At 44.8% G+C, this 19,806-nt stretch overlaps 1 protein-coding gene across 1 annotated transcript; it reads right to left on the minus strand.

Moving 5' to 3' along the window:
* Positions 1-2,860: 2,860 nt before the first annotated feature.
* LOC110467907 (ras-like protein family member 11A-like) lies at positions 2,861-15,527 on the minus strand. Its single transcript, XM_021525321.3, has 4 exons — positions 15,091-15,527; positions 13,683-13,739; positions 11,313-11,395; positions 2,861-6,333 (listed from the first exon to the last, which is right to left on the minus strand). Exons 1-4 carry the CDS (start codon positions 15,233-15,235, stop codon positions 5,866-5,868), a joined length of 753 nt encoding a protein of 250 aa, XP_021380996.1. The 5' UTR covers positions 15,236-15,527; the 3' UTR covers positions 2,861-5,865.
* Positions 15,528-19,806: the final 4,279 nt, after the last annotated feature.

The following is a 19,806-nucleotide window of genomic DNA, read 5'->3' on the forward strand; positions in this document are numbered from 1 at the left end:
CTCCACAATCATCCCTCATAACAGCACAGACATGCAGAGTTCCACCCATCATCCCTGGAAAATGTGCAGCTTCCCCTGACCTGCTGGAGGGGATGGGAAGTGTCTGTGTGATGAGATGCAGAGGCTCCATCTCAAAACCCTTTTGGATAAGAGGGAAAATGTAAAAAATGTATCTTCTAAAGAAGAGAAGATTGGTGTGACAGCTCCTGAATGAATTGGATCCCAGGGTTTACAGTCTATCAGCTCAGCTCTCTGCTTCATATTTGGTGTTTTTCCATCTGTAGGAAAAAGCATTATCATTTAGGATGACCTTTGTCCACTTCATGACAAATAAAATTATTGCACCAGCTACAGATAGAGACAAGCAACGGGTTTGCTGCATCATTTTCCATGCTCCTGTTTATTCCAAAATCTTCAATAATGGGCTAAAATCTGACAGAGCAGAAAATCACCAGCTGTTCTGAGCTCCTTTTCCAGTTGCACAGCTGCTTAGAGAAGAGAATCTGTCTGATTAAACGGAAGGGATTTCAGAGGAGAGCAGCAAAATTTAAGAACTGAACAGGTTTAAGTAAGCAATGACTCTGCAACATGAATAAACCCAACATTGTAAGCACAGAACAAGGGGAGGAAATATTGGGCTAAGCCAGTGAGAGCTTTTGGGGAGAAGGGACAGGAATTCAAAGCACAGAGTTGTAGCTGTGCTTTAAAATGCTTTAGGTAAATAAGGTCAAAAGACTAAGTAGACACTCTTCTTTTGTTATAAAGCATGTTTAGAGATCAAATATTTGGAAATAAATTTTAAACTAGCCAGCAAAAGTATGTTTCTAAGGCAAAGGAAGAAGAAATGCAGAAGTTTTAGCTTGCTAAGAGAAATGAGAACAAAGGCATGAATGGAAAGGGGCAAGGAGGGCAGAGCCAGTGAGAAATTATCAAAGGGTCTTGCTTTGTCTCCATTAGTGATAGATTGGATCATCTTCTCTACCCCATTGTCCCTGCTTTTGAGCTTTTAAAGTGAAGCTGGAGATTTTTTAACTTTAATTCCGTGGTTTTCCTGTGTGAGCCCCAGAGGAGACAGGCACAGTTTAGCAGAGCTCTGAGAACCCATGAACATGAAATATTTGCAAGTATTTCATTGTGTTCTGTGCCTCAGGGCCATGTGCAGGCTCTGCAAACACAGCAGTGGGATTCTGACCCCAAATCTACTTTGCCAGTGGGCAGAGGGAAATCCAGCAGTAACAATCAGCTGGCAGCCACCCAGCTTGCCTTGGAAAACAATTAGACAACTGTTTTCTGGTACAGAGCAAACTTCTTTTGATGTCTCAGAAAATTATTTCTTCTTCATTTGTACACCTGACACAAATCCTAGGAGCAGCCAGGTACCCTGGATACAAATATTTCTGTCTGAGCAGTTCCCTGAAATCAGGACCTGAAGTTTCTGGTTTTATCCTCTGCTCCGGGTGAAAATTTGGGATCCAAACAACAACAAACATCTAACATTTAACATTTAACAAACAACAACAACATTTTAAATGTTGTAATAAACAACTTTAAAATGCAGAAGTAAGATGTGAGTGCAGATGTAAATATTTCAGCCACCCTGATGCAAATGGAGACAATTCCTTTATTTCTCCTTGGTGATTCTATCCCAGGGATGCTGAAATGTGGGACAGCTATCTGTGACCTATGGGCAGAGTAACTCAGATTAAGGGATCTGGCCAAGATGCAGCTGAAAGAAACACAGAAATAACCATTAACAAATATCTTAAGTAATATCTTCATAGAATAAATATTCCCAGCCTATCTTGGTTTAATTGTGAGGTGCCAGCCTCTCACTGAGACTTTGCTCAGTCCCTAACACAGGTGAAATTTAAGAGACTTTTCCCAACTTTTAATTACATTCCTGTGCAATACAGCTGTGCTTTGTGCAGACCTTGAGGGAGGTGTAAGGTCTGAGAGCTGTTGTAGAGAGTTGGGAATTAATGACAAAGGACACAGGGTTGGAGTTCCTCTCAAGTACTTGCTCAGCTGTGTAACCTTGGGGCAAATCACTCAACTGCTTTGTGCCCACGTAAACCCAGCTGTAAAACCATCTTGAGAACCAGATGGTGCACAAAGATTTAAAATGCTCAGGAGAATGATGAGGGATGAGAAAAAAAATTAAAAGAAGGAATTCTACAGTTCACTGCTGTTGGTATTGATTCCAGTGGAGTTATCTGGACTAAATCAATAGAACTGAGAGGAGAATTTCCTTTGATATCTAAAAATCACTCCACACCCTCAAATCTTTGTTTTCCCTCTCCCCTCTTGACTTTATGGCAGTACTTTCTCTCTAGAGGGTTTATTTTAAAGCTTCAGTGGAATACATGTTTTCCCCTGGCAGCCTGAAGTTTCTAATTCAGGATCAGGTTCTACATGATTAAACTTTGATCTTGTACAGAATTATTTTTAGGCACTTAATTCTATAGCATTCTTTTCCCCCTGCTTTTTGTGCTGCCGTTCAGCCTTGCCTCTGGGGCACAGTGAGGTCTCCTGGGGCTCAGCTGTTGCACCCCAAATAAAAATACTGAGCTTTATTGCCTTCTGTAGATGGTTAGTCCTGGCTTTAAACCAGTATTTGTACTCCTGGTCAATGAACAAAGGAAATACTAAAGTTTCTGTAGCAGAATAAATGTTTGCCACATGTTAATACCTAAGAGAAGACTTAAATGTTTCATTCTTTTTTGGCTTTAGCCAAAATGTAGATTCTCCCCATCCTCCCCAACCCCTCCCCCCCCCCCCCCCCCCCAGGAATGTGGGAATACTTATTTGCATAAGGAGTATTTCCCTAAATAAGGAATATTTCCAAAGCAGGGTGTCTTAGTTTGCAAGAGGGGAAAACAATAGATTTTAGTGTAAACAAAGAATATTTAAATATGTGACACATAAAGAATCCATTTTATTGACTACTTAGGGAAGACCTTGCATGTTTTTATTCATCACTAATGAAACTAAAAGGTTTGAATTTTGGTGACATTTCTTCCCAAATTAGAAAGGATTTGAGTAGAAGGAAGTTGCAAACAAGTCAATATCAGCAAATTTAGCCCTTTTTATACAGTACTGAGTGGCAAAATTGTTAATTGCTATTCAAAATTGGTGATCATTTTTCCAACACAAAAATACTTCCATTTCTGTGTGTCTTGCAAACTGCTCTACTCCTTGTTATTGTATCTTTAGACTCAATATTTGAGCCATTGAATCTCTAGATTCAATATTTGAGTTATTGAATTTTCACATTGAAATTTTCATATTATTTTCACAATATTTGAGTTGTGTTATTATTAATTTAAAACACTGAAACTCCATGCCATAAATACCAAAATGCCTGGGATGATTAATGGCACTGCTCAAACACCAAATTGTTAATTAAGCATAAGCCAAAGTAAAAATTCCCTGATATAATTTGAGTCCCTTTTTGGATGATCCAACTTTTCCCCTCCTAATACCACTTGAAACTGAATTGAAAACCAGGTGCAGAGCATTTGTGAGAATGAAAGACTCGTAAATGAATCAGAACATAAGACATTCTCAGATGAGCAGCTGTGGAAAACAATAAATAAAACAGAAAGTGAGCTGTAGATAAGGCAAATCCAGGTGATAAAATCATGGCTAGAGCTGTCTAATATAGGGAAATGAAAAATACAAAGTACATTTTAAAGCCCTGAGCTATACAAATACTCATCAGACTCCATTTCCATTTTTGCTGCTCCTAATGAGGAAAAGGCTGATTTAGCTCAGTCTTGCTAGATGAAACTGCAGCTGGGAGTGTTTTTCCATATCCATCAAACTTGGGTTTCCCCCCAGTGTCCCTGAGTATAAATCACTGAGCTTGACTTCATTTCATGGTGCTTGCATTGCTCATCTGCTCTGTTTGAAGAAGAGGTTGGTGCATCATGAATTTTACACGGTCCAAGCCCGTTCCTCCCCACTCTCACAGAGTGCTGGGAGCTCCGTGGTGTTGTTACTGGTTCCATAAATCAGTTTATGGCATGCAGCCCCAAAGCCTCAGATGTGCTGAGGCACAACCAGACGCTGCCACTGGGAAATGTCCTGACAGGCTGGGATGCTCTGGGAGCTGTTCAGGGAAGCCCGGGTTTAACAACAAACACTCAAACAACAAAATAATGAATTCCCAAAGCCAAGAATTTCAGGCATCATAAAACCTTTTCTTCTTAAAAAATCCCTGGACAACCTTATAATGTAAATATGTTTCATGGGAAGGCTTTGTTTCTTTAAAAGCATTTTGAACTTGAAGTCTAACTGGTTTGGGAAAAAAAAATATTAAGAGTTTTAGGTGACTTCCTTGTTCTTGATCAGTGAAGTCCATTTTTTGGCAGGTTTTAAATCACTCTGATCTATTTTCCCCTTTTGCCATGTAAGAAACCTTCAGAAAAATGAGAAATGGCATGGAGAAACTGACAACAAAACGCTGCCACAAGTTTGTATTTTGCCCAAATAGTCACTTTCAGAAGCAGTCACTGTACTTTTAAACAAAAATAATTTGAAAAAATAGTGATTTTTAAAAAAAAATCTCCCTTTAAAGAGACACCATAAGGCTTAAGCTTGCATATGTACAAATTTCTCCCCATTGCTCAGAACTCATTCTTTCAATTAATACTTTTCACTATTTATGCTCTTCATTTAAATGAATTTGTTCATTTATTTTCCAGTCTTGCAGTGAAGCAGGTCTGGTCCATTTTCCTTGCTCGGTACAGCTCCCATCACTCTCCTCATGCCCTTCTTCAGTTCACTGCCTGTGTTTGGGAACACAATCATTCCCAAGGCAAGTCTCATCTCTTAAAAGCAGGCTTTCACTCTTTTCATTAACAAAACCCATTTTTTAACACCAAAGCATTTGACTGCACCCCTTTCTAAACAAAACCAAAAAGATAGAATGAATTTGGGACAAACTCTTTTTTTAAACCACAGTTTTGAAATCCCTGCCCCAGAGAGCAAATTCTGTGAGTTCCTTTGCTGAACGAGAAGGGGCTTTTTGAGAACGATGTGAAGACCAAACGAAAGAGTCACTCACAGGACCTGAGAGTCTCTCACAGGACCTGAGATTCCCTCACACAACCCGATGGCTGAATTGATGCCCCTTTTTCCCAGCTTGTGGCCTGTGGGAGCCCAGGGCAAGGGGAATATCCCCCTGTCTGCCCTGGGGTGCTCTGACTCCCAGGAAAACACTGACTTTGACCCTCATTCATGAAGAAAATTTCCAAAACCTCAAGGTAAACTAGAAAACACAGAAGTGTGAAATAGATTGCAGAGATTGTAGAGAGTAGTGTAGTACATCACATGGGTGAGAAATTTAGGTTTTAGGATTTTTAGTATGGTATAGATGGGTTCAAGATGGAGGATAGAGGGTGTTGTCTTGAGTTCCTTTCTTGTCTCTTCTTCTTCCTCTTTCTTCTTGGGTTGAGGTGGTATCTTGTAATTGGGTAGAAAAATCCGCATTGCGGGTCTTTAGGGGTCAGTTATTGGGTTAGAAAGGAAAATAATTTAGATGTCACTTCTTAATTGGGTAGTTTAGTTTTTGATTAGGCTTCAAAAGACCTTGCAGCACGAGGTTGTTGGTCATTTTTGTGCTGTTTTCACACATGCAAGGTCTGGGTGCAGACAGTGTGCTGAAGTCATGATTAGATACCAATAAAACAAGAACCTGGAGACCAAAAATGTCCAATGCGTCTCTTCCTTCCTGACACAGAACTGCTCCAGGAGGATCTGCCCTGCCAGGGGAGCCCCCAGGGAGTTGCCCAACTTGGGGCCCATGAACTCACAGTTGCCTTTTTATCCAGGGCTCCGGAACAAAACTCCTGGGCGGCCGCATCAAAGCGTGGTGGCAGATTTGCCTTTGGAAGTCAGAGCCTGCTTCAAACGCCTCTTCAGGTCCTGCATGTTGGGCGACTTGGGCCGCACCAGGTGGAGACCTCTCCTCTTCTCCCCATTGCAGCTGCCGCTGCTCCTGCTGAGCTCCTGGCACAGCTGCTGGAAGGCCTCGTGCACGCCCTCGCAGTTCTCCCGCGCCGACACCTCGCAGTAGGTGCCGCCCAGCTCGGTGGCCAGCTGCAGCCCCTCCTTGGAGGACACCTGCCTGGCCCGCAGCAGGTCGCCCTTGTTGGCCATGAGCAGCAGGGGGATGTTGGCGTTGGGGTGGATCCTGCGGATGTGCTGGTGCAGCGGCCGCAGCACGCGGAAGCTCTCGTAGTCCGTGATGGAGTAAACGAAGACGAAGCCGTCGGCCCAGTAGATCGAGCGGTTTATCTGCTCCTGGCAGCAGATGCTGTCCGTGTCATCCTGCAAAACAGGATTTGCACATCAGGGATCTGCGCCAGCCAGAGCTGGGCTTGAACACAGGCCTGTTTGTTAATGTACTGCCAGAAACCTCTCTGAGGTACCAGGGTGTCGGAGTCCAGGACATCCCTCTGCCTGCCCCGGCTGTCTTGAGACCCTGGCAGGGGTCTCAGAGACCCTGGCAAGAAGTCAAAAACACCTGTGACTTTGATTTTAACTGCCATGAAGATGAGGAATTACAGGTCACAAGGGTTTTAGTAGTGTGATATTTGAACCAGCGCAGGGGGAAAAATAGAATTTTGGGGTTTTTAAGATAAGGGGTTCAGGGGACAAGATGGAGGGATTTGGGCGTGTCCTGACCTTGTTCTTCTTGTCCTCCATGTCTTGCTGTGATAGTGGCACTTTTCTATTGGTTTAAGGTAGGGACACACTGTCTAACATAAATGTTAGATATTGGTAATAAATTGTAAATACAGTATATGTAACTTTTGATATAAAAGGTAAGCACCACAGAACAGGGGAGGGCAGATGGCCATGGTGGACTTGCTAGCTAGATCTTGGCAGGTCAGAGAAAGAACATATAGACAAGAAGAAATAAACAACCTTGACAGCACAATTGGAAGCATTCCAGGTCCTTTCCTCAGCTGCGTTCAGGGGAAGCAAAGACTCTTTACAATCTCTCTTGGGGTCACCCTGACCTAGGAACCCCGAGAGAGAAATCCACACCAGGGAAATTCCTGGTGTTGGTAGCACTGTGCTGGGTTGGGCAGCCTGGAGAAAAGGAGATTCTGGGGGACCTGGTCACTGGAGCCAAGTGAGGGCCAGGCTCTGCTCCCAAGGACAGGACAAGAGGAAACACCTCAAGCTGTACCAGGGGAGGTTTAGATTGGATATTAGGAGCAGTTTCTCCATGGAAAGGGTGGTCAGGCATTAGCAGGGGCTGCCCAGAGAGGTTTGGAGTCCCCATCCCTGGAGGTGTACGAGGAATGAGTGGATGTGGCACTCAGTGCAAGGTGGGGATCAGTCATGGGTGGGACTCAGCCCTGGACATCTTTTCCAACATCACTGATTCCCTGATTCTCTCGTCCCATACTGCAGGAATGCACTAACGTGGAGTGGAGAGGGGTCACAGCAAATTGGTTGAAGAGAGAAGCAAAATACTGCTTTGAAAAGTTAGTTCTGTATTCTCTTGTACCCAGCTAGTCAGAAACTCACACTCTTATGGTGGAAAAAACAGTGATGGGCACAGTAAGAGCATTAAAAATCTATCAGGTTTGTCACAGCATGACAAGTGAACAGCTGTCTCTTCAGGTCACTTTTAAGGCTGTTCCAATTCTTTATTAAATGTCTCCATGGACAGAGGCTCTCAGAAACTCTCTTTGGTGAAGCCTGCCAGGCTTTCCTGCCTTGCAGGTCTCCAGATAGTCAAAGTTCTTTTGAAAAAAAGCAATTTGCTACCAAGAACCAATGACTGGAACTGAAAATCAGGTGAAATCTCATTGGTAATTTGTGGAACAGTGATGGGTTTATATAATTTTTTTCTGGTCACACATTTCTTGAGCTCATTACTACTCCTGTTTAGAGCCCCAACAACCACCAGCTGTGGGAATACAAAGCTGAATACAGCACTGTGGGCTTGAAAAGAGATCAGCTCACTTGTCAGGATAAAGCTATTTCCAGCTAATCCTCTCCTCTTTGTTATCCCTGCTGGGATAGGGATAACCCAGCCAGAGAGGGAGATCCCTGCTGCAGCCTGCTTGCTTTGGAAGAACTGACACTCCTATCAATATTACATTTCTGCAATGCTGTATTTTTTAAAATATCCTTTATTCTATCATTTTTTAATATCCTTTATGTTACATTTTATATAACAAGCATATTCTGTGTACAGCTCTTCATGAAGCTGATAGAAATTGCATATTTTAAGGGGAGTTCAGCATCACAAATACAGTGCTCTATTTTTTATTATTGTTGCTAAATTCCACCCAAGAAATTTTCATCAACTTCAGTAAGACTAATAGAAAACATATTCCATTATCTATTGATCTATAGAATACATATCTGCCATTCACATTAATTCTAACAGAATTTAGTGCTCAGCACTCTCCCCAAACAGATCTCTTTTATTTAGACCTAAATATGAATGATAAAGCCTAACTTCAGAAAGCAGAGATGGAAAAGAATGAGTAACACTGCTCAGTTTTCTTCTGGTAGATGAGACTGTGAAATAAGAACTACTGATAAGCTTTTCTGTGAGGAGGAAGGTCTGAAGGGTCAGAGTGTAAATTAGGCTTAAAACTTTCCTCAGGAGTTCTGCCAGCCAAGTGCTCTTTGTAAATATTTCATTATTAACCTCAGAGACACTGCCTCATCACACCTTGAGGTTTTTTGGCAGCTGACAGCTAAATCCTGTGAGCAGTGACATTGGTTATCAGATGCTCTTATCACTCCTCCCCAAAGCTCTCAAACCCCAAACCAGGATGATGAAGAGGGATCCTCCCCAGCAGCCTTGTTGGGAAGGTTAATGGGACTGAACTGCAGCCAGGCCAGGGCAGGCTGTGGGAAGAAGGACAATTTGCACTGTTGGGGCCTGGGCTGTAGCCAGTCTGGGGATAATTAGCCACTCTCCATATCCTTGAAGCCTCTTTTCACCAGCAAAACCATTTCATGGCAAAAAAACCCCCAAAAAAACCCAAAAAACCAAACAAAAAAACAAAACAACAACAACAACAAAAAACCCAAAAAAAACCAAAAAAAAAAAAAAAAAAAACCCAAAAAAAAAACCCCACTAATTGCCCTAGCAAGCTTTGAAAATGGGTTTGGAGAAGGTGCACATTCAGAGAGCCCTAAGAGCAGAAATTCTCCCTCACTCCAGCTAGGCCCACCCAGTAGTGAGATGGATGGATGGATAATCCCAAGTGGAATGCTTTATTCAGGAAATCAAAGGTTAATGGGCTACTTTTTAAATGGAAATCTCTGCTCCAGAATGAATTTTGAAACACAGAGGCTTTTGCAGTGTATAGGCCAAGCAGCAATGAATCACCCAACAAAACCACTCATCTGCTTCTGTTTCTCTCTTACAATTTCACATTTCTAGGGGCTTGAATCCTGAGGGTTTCCACATGATTTCCTCCTGGACACTGTACTCAGCCTGCAGAGTGCAGGAAACTCTCTTCCTTATGGATTTAAATTAAAAATCCAGCCTTTTCTCAGTCTTAACCTGTTCTGTCGCAGTCCCTTCAATTATTGCAGGTACATAATTTGAAGCAAACAGACACAGGGTGAGATAATGGTGTTTGTCGGAGATCTTAGAACAGCACAGACCTTGGACTGGGACAAAGAAAATTAAACTCCTTCCTAACTAATTTGAAATAATCTCTGACTAAGCAACCTCAGCTATAGGCTTGAGTGAATTTTGTGCAGCTCCGGAGTCACATTCATTTAAATAGTAAAATAACATCTATGTGGTCTGAAAGCAGAAGTTCAATTATTCCAATCCCTCTTTTCTCCATGGCACAGAAGAGAGAGGGGATTCCCTTTGTTAAGTGTTTATCAGGCAATCCCAGTGGTGCCCAATCACCCCCCCCAGCTCCTCTCTGCAGGGCAAGCTGGCGAAGGCCTTTGTGCTGGTAAATCCCATTTGAATATTTGGAGAGCTTCCACTGCAGCTTTTGTTTTGTTCTGAGTGTCCAGAGCAGATGAGGGCTCCTGCCCTCTGCTCTGTGCACCCCAGCACAGCAGAGTGGGATTGCATCAAAGCTTTCCCCTTCAGCCTGCTTCCAGTCCGAGAAGCTGGAACTGGGAACTGCAGGAGCTTTGCTTATTCCCTTCTGTGTATTTAGGGTGGCAGAGTCCCATGGCACAGAGATGCACATGTGGCTCTGTGCAGGTAAAAGAAGGGCTGCAGAGCTGTCCAGGGCAGCCTGACACATAAGGAGAGAGGCTGGTGCTCCCATCCCAACATATATTGGCCAAATTTAAGTTTAGTCTGGGGTTAAGGCCACACCTAGAAGTTTAAGCTTAGTGGTACAATGAGAATACTTGATTTTATCATGAAATCTCCGCTGTTCTGTAAAAACCTCTGCTGTAGAGTTAATATTCTACCAGGAAACTCTTTCTAGAAATATTTTTCCAAGCAGAATTTATTTATTTCATGAGCTTTCCACCATTCATGTAACCCTAAATTTCACTACATTTCCTGTTGCTTTGACACTATTTTCATCCTCTTGTTCTGCATGTGAAGCAGATCTTCAAGGAGAGACAGCGTAAATCCTGCTTGGAAAAATATTTCTAGAAAGAGCTTCCTGCTAGAATATTAAATCTAAACTATAATAGAATCATCAAATCATTAAGATTGGAAAAGGTCTTTAATATCACAATAGAATTATAGAACCATTAGAATTGGAGAAAATCTTTAATTTCATTGAGTCCAACTGTCCAGAACACTGATAGAAAAAGGAATGTGATAAATGCTAACACCTTAAAAAAAAGGAATTAATGACATTTAAAACCAGAGTAAGGAAAGCAGGGCAAAGCACCATAGCTGGAAATGCCAGCTGCTGTGAAGCTTGGCCCCTTGGAAAGAAACACTTCTCTAAATCTGAGAGACTTTGGCTGTGGAGGAAGGTCCAAGCTGAGCCAGCTGGGCCTCTGGGCAGGTGAGTTTTCTGCCATGCAGGGACAGAAACCACTTGACAGAAAATAAAACAATCAAGCTGTTGGCAGGAGGGAACCAGATTGTAATTTTACTGCTGTTTAGTAATGTGTTGGAAATAAAATTGTTTTAATTTTTGACTTCCTCCTGAAGGAGCCTGATTTAACACCTTCAAGAGCTCCTTTTGGTGGAGTTTAAGGTACCTTGATTAGTCTTGGGTTTGAGCCCAGGTATTTTCCTGCTGCTAAGCAGAGTTAATTACAGATGGAAGTGCTGGCAATAAACATAAGACAGAAGTGTGTTGAAAAGCACAGAGCAGTTGTTTTACCTCCAATGAGACAAAGGGAGTATCCTGCACCTGCAGAGAGATCTGCTCCCCATCTATGGTGAACTTCCTGGAATACAAAGCACCTGGGGGAGAAGGAAGATGTTAGTCAGGGACTGTACCAGAGAACCAAATTCACAAGGGAAAGGTAAAATGGGACTGTTGGAATCCAGGGCTTTGAGGTTTAGGATGTGGAGCTGCCTGTAGAAAAGTGACTGGCCCTGCAGAGTTTGTGTGGCTGTTTGCTCAGCAGAGTGGGGTTGTGTTTGCTGTGTGGAGACATGTTCTGAATGTACAGCCAGCCTGGGGGCTGGGAAGGGGACACTCAGGACTGAGTCACAGGCTCAAAGTGGGCACATAAATCCCACTCAGGTTTCCAGTCCATATTGTCAACTTTAAATAAAAGTGCAGTTCACTTTTATAATCACAAATTAAGACATCCAGGTGTGGTTGGTGAAAGAAGTGAGAGCTTCCTGCTGCATTTTTCTGAATGCCTTTAAAAAAGGAAAGTGCTCTGGTTTTGGACACAGAGTGAGTGACTATACAAATCCCCCAGGTGCTTTTTGGGGTTTGTGTGATTTCAGCAGAGTTTGGTTGAAATCCTCAAAAGCTGGACACCTTAAACCTGACTTTGGTTAATTTGGAGGACACATACTCCAGCCAAGTACCAGTTCTACCCACCTAGGCCTGATCTAGCTCTGATCTAACCAATGCTATCCCGGGTTTGAACTGTATTTTGTTACTGCAGTTGAGTTAAATGACAATGAAAATTAAGGTCTTGATTTTATGAGCTCTCTGTGGTTGTGACAAGGACAGCTTCAGAGGCTGATGTCATCATCATTTTTCTTTAGAACTTAACAGGAGTCACATGGGGCTGTGAGGAAATGCTAATCCACAGCTGCTGTGTACAGCCCTTCTGTCTTGCCCCAGTACAATTGTCACTGCTGCCTCCAGAACAATGTCAAATGTGGAGAAATCCACCCACTGGAGAGCAAGGAATTCAGATTAACAGGGAGCCCAGCTAGTAACAGTAATGCCCTCACTTCTGAAAATCAGCTTTGTTTCAAGGAAACAAGTGATTTTATTCCAGTGGAAAAGAGCCTGAGCTCACAGAGCATTTTCAACACAAGGAAATTTAGCACTGAATCCCACATTATCATATCATGGTAAATACCGTGAGGGGATCCAGCCCTGGTGGGATTTGGTTTGTATTTAAACACAGACCTGATTTAAAGCTGTAAAGATGGTTTTATGAGAAGGCACTGCACCCCCTGAACCAAACAACCCCATGTTCCCATTCCACGATGCCCTGCAGAGCAAAGAGCAGGTGCTGCCAGGCACTGCCCCTGCTCTGCCCAACGGTGCCTGACACAAGGATAAGCAGGGCTGAGTGATCCCAAGGGCACTGCCACCTGTTCCTTATTGCTGGGATATTCACCTCTCCTGCAGCATGGCCCTGGGCCTGGGAGCTTAATGGGAAAAGCATGTGGCTCCCAGCACTGCTCTGGCAGCAATCCCTGCACAGCTCCCAGCTCTCACTTGATGTACAACCTCCCAGAGAAGAGGTGACAGAAGAGAAGGAGCAAAAGTGCAGCCAACCATCAGGGTTACTTGGGGTCAGGGAGGGGGAGCTGGAAGGAGGAGCTTTCAGAGTTCATTTCCTCAGATCAAAGGTGTCTTGTGCCGCTCCCTCCTCATCCTGAGCTCAGCAAGCATCTCCAAAATGAAGCATTTTCTGAATTCTGCCCACCCTCACCCCAAAATTGTGAGGTGGCCAATGTATGGGCTGTGCAGTAGGGGCCAGCACAGGGGGTACATGGATCCATCCTACAGCACTGGCCAAATCAGTCAGTGTTTTCCTGGAACGGTTCACATGAACACACCCTCTGGATTAAACAAGAAATGAATGGTTGCTTTGCTTGGTACTTATGAAGAGAAGGGTTCAATTTCAAGGTTTCCCTGATTATAATAGCCCCTGAAATAAAGGGAATGCACAGAAAAGGTTCTGAAGTGCATTTACACTCCTCAGAATTCCTCTGCCTTCCCTGGGGTTGCGGGGGGAGCAGCATTGGGTTTCTATGGTTTAGTGGATGTGTAGGTTGTTCCTTGAGCCTGTGTTTCAGTATAGGTATGTCCCCAAGCAAACCTTTTACTCTGATCCTTTTCCATCAATTTGGGGAGAAAAACCAGCTGAAAGGATCATAAATAATGAGCCTTTGATTTATTGCTTTCATAGCTCGAGGCTATTAACTGAAAATATGCACTTATGGACATCTAACACCACTTGGCTTCCCTGTAACGTGCACCAGTCACAAAACAGAATGGATTTCTTTTCCAGCTCTCTGCAGTGCTGCTGGGGAGAGCAGAACTCACCAGTGTTGGCTTCATAGTCCCCAATAAATCTCTTTGTGAGAAAGCGCACGACCAGGGCTGCAAAACAACAGAAAGATGGGTCCTTAATGAGAGCCCTGATCCGCCCTGGCACAGCTCGTGGGACATCTTCCTGCAGGAAAGAGTCTCACACCAAACCAGGTTAATCTCTGGATTGCTCACATGTTGTTCTGCAAGAGCTGCTCTCAACTCCCAACACTCCCAGACAAAGATCTGGGGCACCCAGCACAGAGTTTTTCACAGCTCGTGTTGGAAATGAGCCCTGAGATTCAGGGTGGCAGCTCAGCGAGGGATAGGGAGGTTGTTTCCCTGTGATTGCAGGTAAAGCAATCTGTCCTTTGCTCTGAAATAATCTAGGAGAAGAGTAACAAGCAAACAGACTGCAGCTAATCCAAATTTAAGCATTTTCTGTCATGCAAGAAGCGAGGCTGATGGATGGAATGGTTCTTTCCAGCCTTAAAACCTCTCACAAAACCCATTAGTGATATCTAATCACACCCAGCAAACAAACTCCATGTGCCCTGCACCCTTGGGTCATGCTGGAGCACCCTGGGCTTTCTTATGCACTTTAACCTGAGCTGCTTTCTTAAACGCTTTGAAAAGAACATTTTCCTTCTTCTGTATAAAACACTTAAATCCCATTGTGGCAACAGTGGGATTTTATATTCTTGTGGTGCTTTGATCTCAGAAGATTCCTAGTAACTTGCAAACCACTTAAGAATTAAATAAAATGTCTTATTCTGTATGCAACATTATTTTATAATAGATTTCATTTCAAGCAGTATGTTTTTCTCACAGTGATGCTGGGTCATGCTTTAGCACCTTTAGATGAAATTGCCTGTGCAGCTATCTTCAAGAAACTATTTTAAAATAATATGAAGATGTGGCTGCTTAAAAACCAAAAAAATCAAACATTTTGCTGAATCCCGTGGAACCACAGATGCAATAAATCAATCTGCTTTTCATAATTCCTGAAATCATGGACCAGATATTCAAATGCACCAAAGCTCTCTTTACCTTCTTTTCTTCCATTCTCCTTTGGAGAATAATAAAGGCACATCTTGTATGCTGTAATTTGTCTGCAGAGCATAAAACACAGCAGGAGGACAAAAGCCACCTTTTGGGGTGTGGAAATTTAGCTTAAAGTTAAATAATTTGTACAAGACTAGGTAGAAGCATTTGTGAGTACAAAACTTGCTGCTGGCTCATGTTGGCTTCTACAGCAAATCTGCCTCTAAAAAAAATTTTTTAAAAAAAGAAAGAAAAAGAAAGAAAGAAAAATAAATCAGGCAAGTTGAAATAGTGAAGCTGCGGTACATTTTTCGAGTTTGGGTGTGTCTGGCAGCGAAGGAGCTGAGAAGGAAAAGCAGGGCACACACCTGAGACTTACCTGTCTTGCCCACGCTGCTGCCGCCCAGCACCACCAGCTTGATGATCTTGTTGGGCGCGCAGTCCAGCGCGGGGTACTCCGGGATGGGCAGCAGCAGGAAGTTGGTGGAGTACTGCGACATCGTGTCCTCAGCGATGAGGAGCATGCCCGAAGGCACGGCCGCTCAGCCCGGGCTGCGGGGGAAAGCGGCGGCGCGGCTCCGCGGAGCCCGTCCCCGCCCGGCTGTCCCGGCCGGGAGAAGCGCTCTCATCCCAGACGTTCTCCCCAGGAATGCGGCAGCGCCCGGCCGGTGCCTCTGCTCAGACAGCGACTTTGGAGAGCCGAAGGGAACTTTTTGATCAGCCCCCGTGAAAACTGACTCCAGCATCCCGCAGCCAATCACGAGGGGACCGGGACATTCCTGCAGCCGGGCACCGAGCGAGCTGCGCCTGCATCCATCCCTGCCCACGGCCTGCTCTGTGTGCTGGCTGCTGAAAAGCGGATTTTTGGGGCTTTACAGCCGTCACGGGAGCGCTCGGAGCGCGGCGCGGTCACGGCCGTGCCCGCCCGGCTCCTCCGCCCCGCTCCGCTGCTCTCCCCCTGCGCTCATTGTGTGCAGGCGGTGGGACCCCGCTCTGCAGGGCTACAAACACATTTCCACACCCCACACCCCCCCCTGCAGCTGTGGGGTATTCCAAAATCCCAGCTGACATCCCGTGAATGCTCCGGGATACATTTGATCCGCGGCTTTTGTGAGTCCTAAAGGGCCGCTGGAACGCGGGGCAGCGCTGGGGTGGGACACTGCAAGCTCTCCAAACGTGGGGAAGGGGATTTAGGGCTGGTGACAGACTTGGGGAGATGAGGAAGGGCTGGGTGGCTTTCACAGGGAATGAGGAGAGAATGGCTTCTCTAGGAAAGCTGAGTGGGGTTTTAGGACAGCTGGCAGGGTCTGTGGGATGGCAGCCTGGAACTGAACACTGGCTACAATCAGCTCTCAGCTCTCTGGGATAACAGGGAGGGAAGAACACTGGGGAGGGAGTGACCCAGATAAAGCAGAACTGAAAATAATACAAAACAGATGTAAATTAAACTTTAAAAAATAATGTAGTTGGAGCATTCATCTTTGGAAAACTCCTTGGACGGGAGCAGAGGCAAGGCTGGGACATGGACTCTGTCAGGCTGTGTGGGAGATGTGGATGGGAATGGAGAGCAAAGAAATCCCCCCACAGCTCATGGGGACCTGGGAATGCAGATTTTCTGCAGGCAGGAGATGGGCTTGGCTCACTCTGCAGAGGCTGCAGCCACCAAAACGTCTCTCTGTGCCCAGCAGCTCTCATGGCTCAGCTCTGACCCACAGCACACACCTGAGCCTCCCAGCAGGGTCCAGAGCCAGCCTGGGCTCCCAGGGGATGGGGAACCAGGGCAGGGCTCTGCCCCTTCCCAAAGCACCCATCCCAGCTTCCACACCAACACCTCACAGCTTGTGCTGAGTGTGAACCGCCCTGAGGAAAACCCAGCTCCGGGGCTCAGCAGTGCACTGAAATCAGCACAAGAATCCCAAGATTTATGGACATGTCCCTTTTCCAAGGTTCTGATTCCCCTCTAAAGCCTCCATGTGCAGCAGTCTTTGTGCAGTGATGCTCTGCAAGCTCCCAGTGTTGTTCCTTTGACCATCCTGGCAGCTGATGAAGAGGAGGAAGAAAGGTCTGGAGGCTGATGCAGCTCATGGAACTGGGAGGGAGCTGCTGGATCCTGTATCTTTTGGGACATGGCTCCTGTGGGAATGTTCCACTGTCAATTTGCTTCCAGATTTTTGCAAAACCCCAAACACTGGGGACAAAAAATCTTTTCCAGTAAATTTCTTTACTGAGGTGCTTTCATCTCACACAAGTTCTGTAAGAAGAGGCAAAAGGATAGGAGGAATAGGAAAAAAGCTCAAAATCTTGTGGTCAATTAATAGGGCAGCATTTTGAAATGTGTTATTGAGCAGGCCAATGATAAATTTGGGATTAGTTAGCAGCAGTAAGTCACTGTCTGCCTCTCCGAGTGCTGGAACCTTTGTTCCCTTTTGCTATTAAAAGCATATGTTAGTGAGTAATATAAAACCATTCATCACAATAGTCCTCCTCCAAAACCAAACAGCTGTAGATCTGTCAGCTTCTAGGTGGCCAGAAGAGCTTCAGCTCAGGAAAAAAAAAAGCCAGATAAGTTCATAAAGATCATGGAGAATATTCTATACAAGCAAAGACATTCCTGGAAGAAAACAGCTCTGCTGGCTTGCTCCAGGAGGGAGGCACATTCAACTGAAAAAAAAAAAAAAGTCAAAATCATTTTGGGTAACCAAATGTGGTGCTGAGGAACACAGAAGGGAGTCAGAGGCACATGGAGGGTGAGCTTTGGCCTGGATGAATGTGAGGCAGACACAAAGAATGCAAACTGTGCTCAAAGGATGCTGAGCTTGGATGTGGCACTCGAAAATCAGGAGTGCCAAGCACGGGCATGGAGCAGCTGCTGTGTGAGGAGGGGCAGGGAAGCTGCTCCATGTGCTTCAGGGCTGGATCTGCTGCTGACACGGGAGAGGGGATGTGTGGGGGCAGGAATGAGACAGCAGTGCTGCAGGAAATGTCAAACTGCTGCTTTTGGCAGCTCCAAGGGCTTCTGGTTGCTTAAAACAAATGTGAAAGCAGTTTCAGGCTGCATGTTGGAAGCAGAGCAGTGGAGCTCGAGTTCCTTTGCTGATATGGTTCAATATGAGTTTCTTCTGCACCAGCCCTGGCTTCTTGTGCTTCTCCCAAAGCTGGCTCCACCACCTGCAGGAATCTCTGTGAAGAGAGAAGGGCTTTTAGTACAAATAAAAAAGTTGGGCATTCTCACAAAGTTTTCCATCTACTCTCAAGCTCCCCTCTCCTCTCAGAATTAAAGCCTCTCTTTGAGGCTTTAATTCTGAAAGGATTCAAGTAAAATACAGAATCAAACCCAGGGGTTTTCAGACATGGTCCTTGTCTGATTTTCTAGATTGCCCGAGCAGCCTTTCCAGGGAGTGGAGCCACGCAGAAGGATTCACACTCTCTGAGATTGTGTAACATTGGCATGTGGAGTAACAATTATTTTTAAAGGAGATATTCATTGTTTGTGCACAATGGACTTATATTTAGCTAAGAAACCCAAGTTTTAAATACAAATTCTCTTGGAAAAACAATAGCTTAAATTAGAGGGAGAATGTTTGCAGAACTGAGAGCGACTCTGGAAACATTTGGATGGTTCTGGAGGTTTCACTTTACCACCCCTTGGGCTGCTCATGCAAAGATCTGTGCCTTTGCATGGTGCAGAGACTGTTATTTCCACACCAAATTTTTTACAGATTTATTTACTGCCTTGTGTTGCTTTTGGCTCTGTTTGTTAGAAGATTTTCTATTTATATTGTTGTTGGCCCTCCTACACATTTTCAGAGACGGAGCTTGCTAAAAATAAAAGAATTTGCCATGACATAGTGCCCGTCACAGGAGGATGTCAGAGTGCTTTAAAACTGGTTGTAATTATTCCTCATGCATTGTAAAAAAGGAGTAAGAGATTAGCAGAGCCTGAGAGACCTTGCTAAGGCCCCAGCATGTTGGGAAAATGTTTCTCCTTCTTCCTAGCTCTGGCAGAAAGGTTTTTTCCTCCAGAAGTCCATTTGTAACCATAACATTTGCCTCTGGTACATCTTTCAGAGAATATATTGATGTTCAGGGGACTTGGAAGGAGAAACAGGGCTGGTTTTGGAGCAGAAATGGGAAATGTGCCTGTGGGGAAGTGCCAGGGGCTGTGGCAGATGTTGACACAGAACTCATGACTGGCAGCTCATGCACACACCCCTGAATTTACTCCAACCAACAAGAACTGATCCCTGCAGCTCCCTCTACCCCTCTTTGTTGGGGCCCAAATGTCACTTCTGACACTGCACTCAGGAGGTCTTTGAACCACCTTTTTGCTCCCAGGAACTGAAGACCTCAAAGCTGGGAAAGGCAAAGGAGGAAGAGACAAGAAAGGATCAAACATGAGTGTGGTGTGCTCGGGGAGCCAGCCTTGGCCTGTGTGCTCAGAATTCCACCTTGCTGAGTTTGGATGAATTCAAAGTGCATCTCTGTGCTCCAGCAGTGACCTCTGAAGACATCTGGGGACAACACCACAATTTTAGCCCCAAAATTCTACTCAGCACAAAGTTGTTCTGATCCTGAGGCCAAAGGGCAAGGAAATGTCCTCAGATTCTGCTGCAGCAGCTGTGATAAATCATCTTTGTTTCTATTTTGGGATTTAAGAGAGATGAACATTTAAATACACATTTTAATCTGGTCAAACACTGTACAGCTTCCACAATTTCTGCATTTCCTGTCCCAAATTATAAAGCACTGCCATTCATGGCAACCCTGTAAGGGGCACATGGCCCTTTTCACTTTGGGGATATTTGGTAAGGATTGGGGTTTTTGTGTTGCTGAGGCCTGTCCCTGGGGGAGCCTGTGGCAGATGACGTGGGAAGCCCAATGTGTGTAGGAGAACATCTCTGCAGGCCAGCAGCTCAAACAGAATGGAAACATCTCAGCCTCATAAAAAATCCCTGCGTTGGAAACAGAACTGTTCTCCCTTCCCCACAGATATTCCCACAAGGTCAGGGCTGGAGTGTAGAAATAACCCTGGCACAGGTGGGAATGTGAGCTCCCAGTGCCTCAGCAGAGCTCCCAGAGCTCGTGGGTGATGGGG

Source organism: Lonchura striata, chromosome 14 (assembly GCF_046129695.1).
Source record: "Lonchura striata isolate bLonStr1 chromosome 14, bLonStr1.mat, whole genome shotgun sequence".
Classification (NCBI taxonomy): Eukaryota; Metazoa; Chordata; class Aves; order Passeriformes; family Estrildidae; genus Lonchura; species Lonchura striata.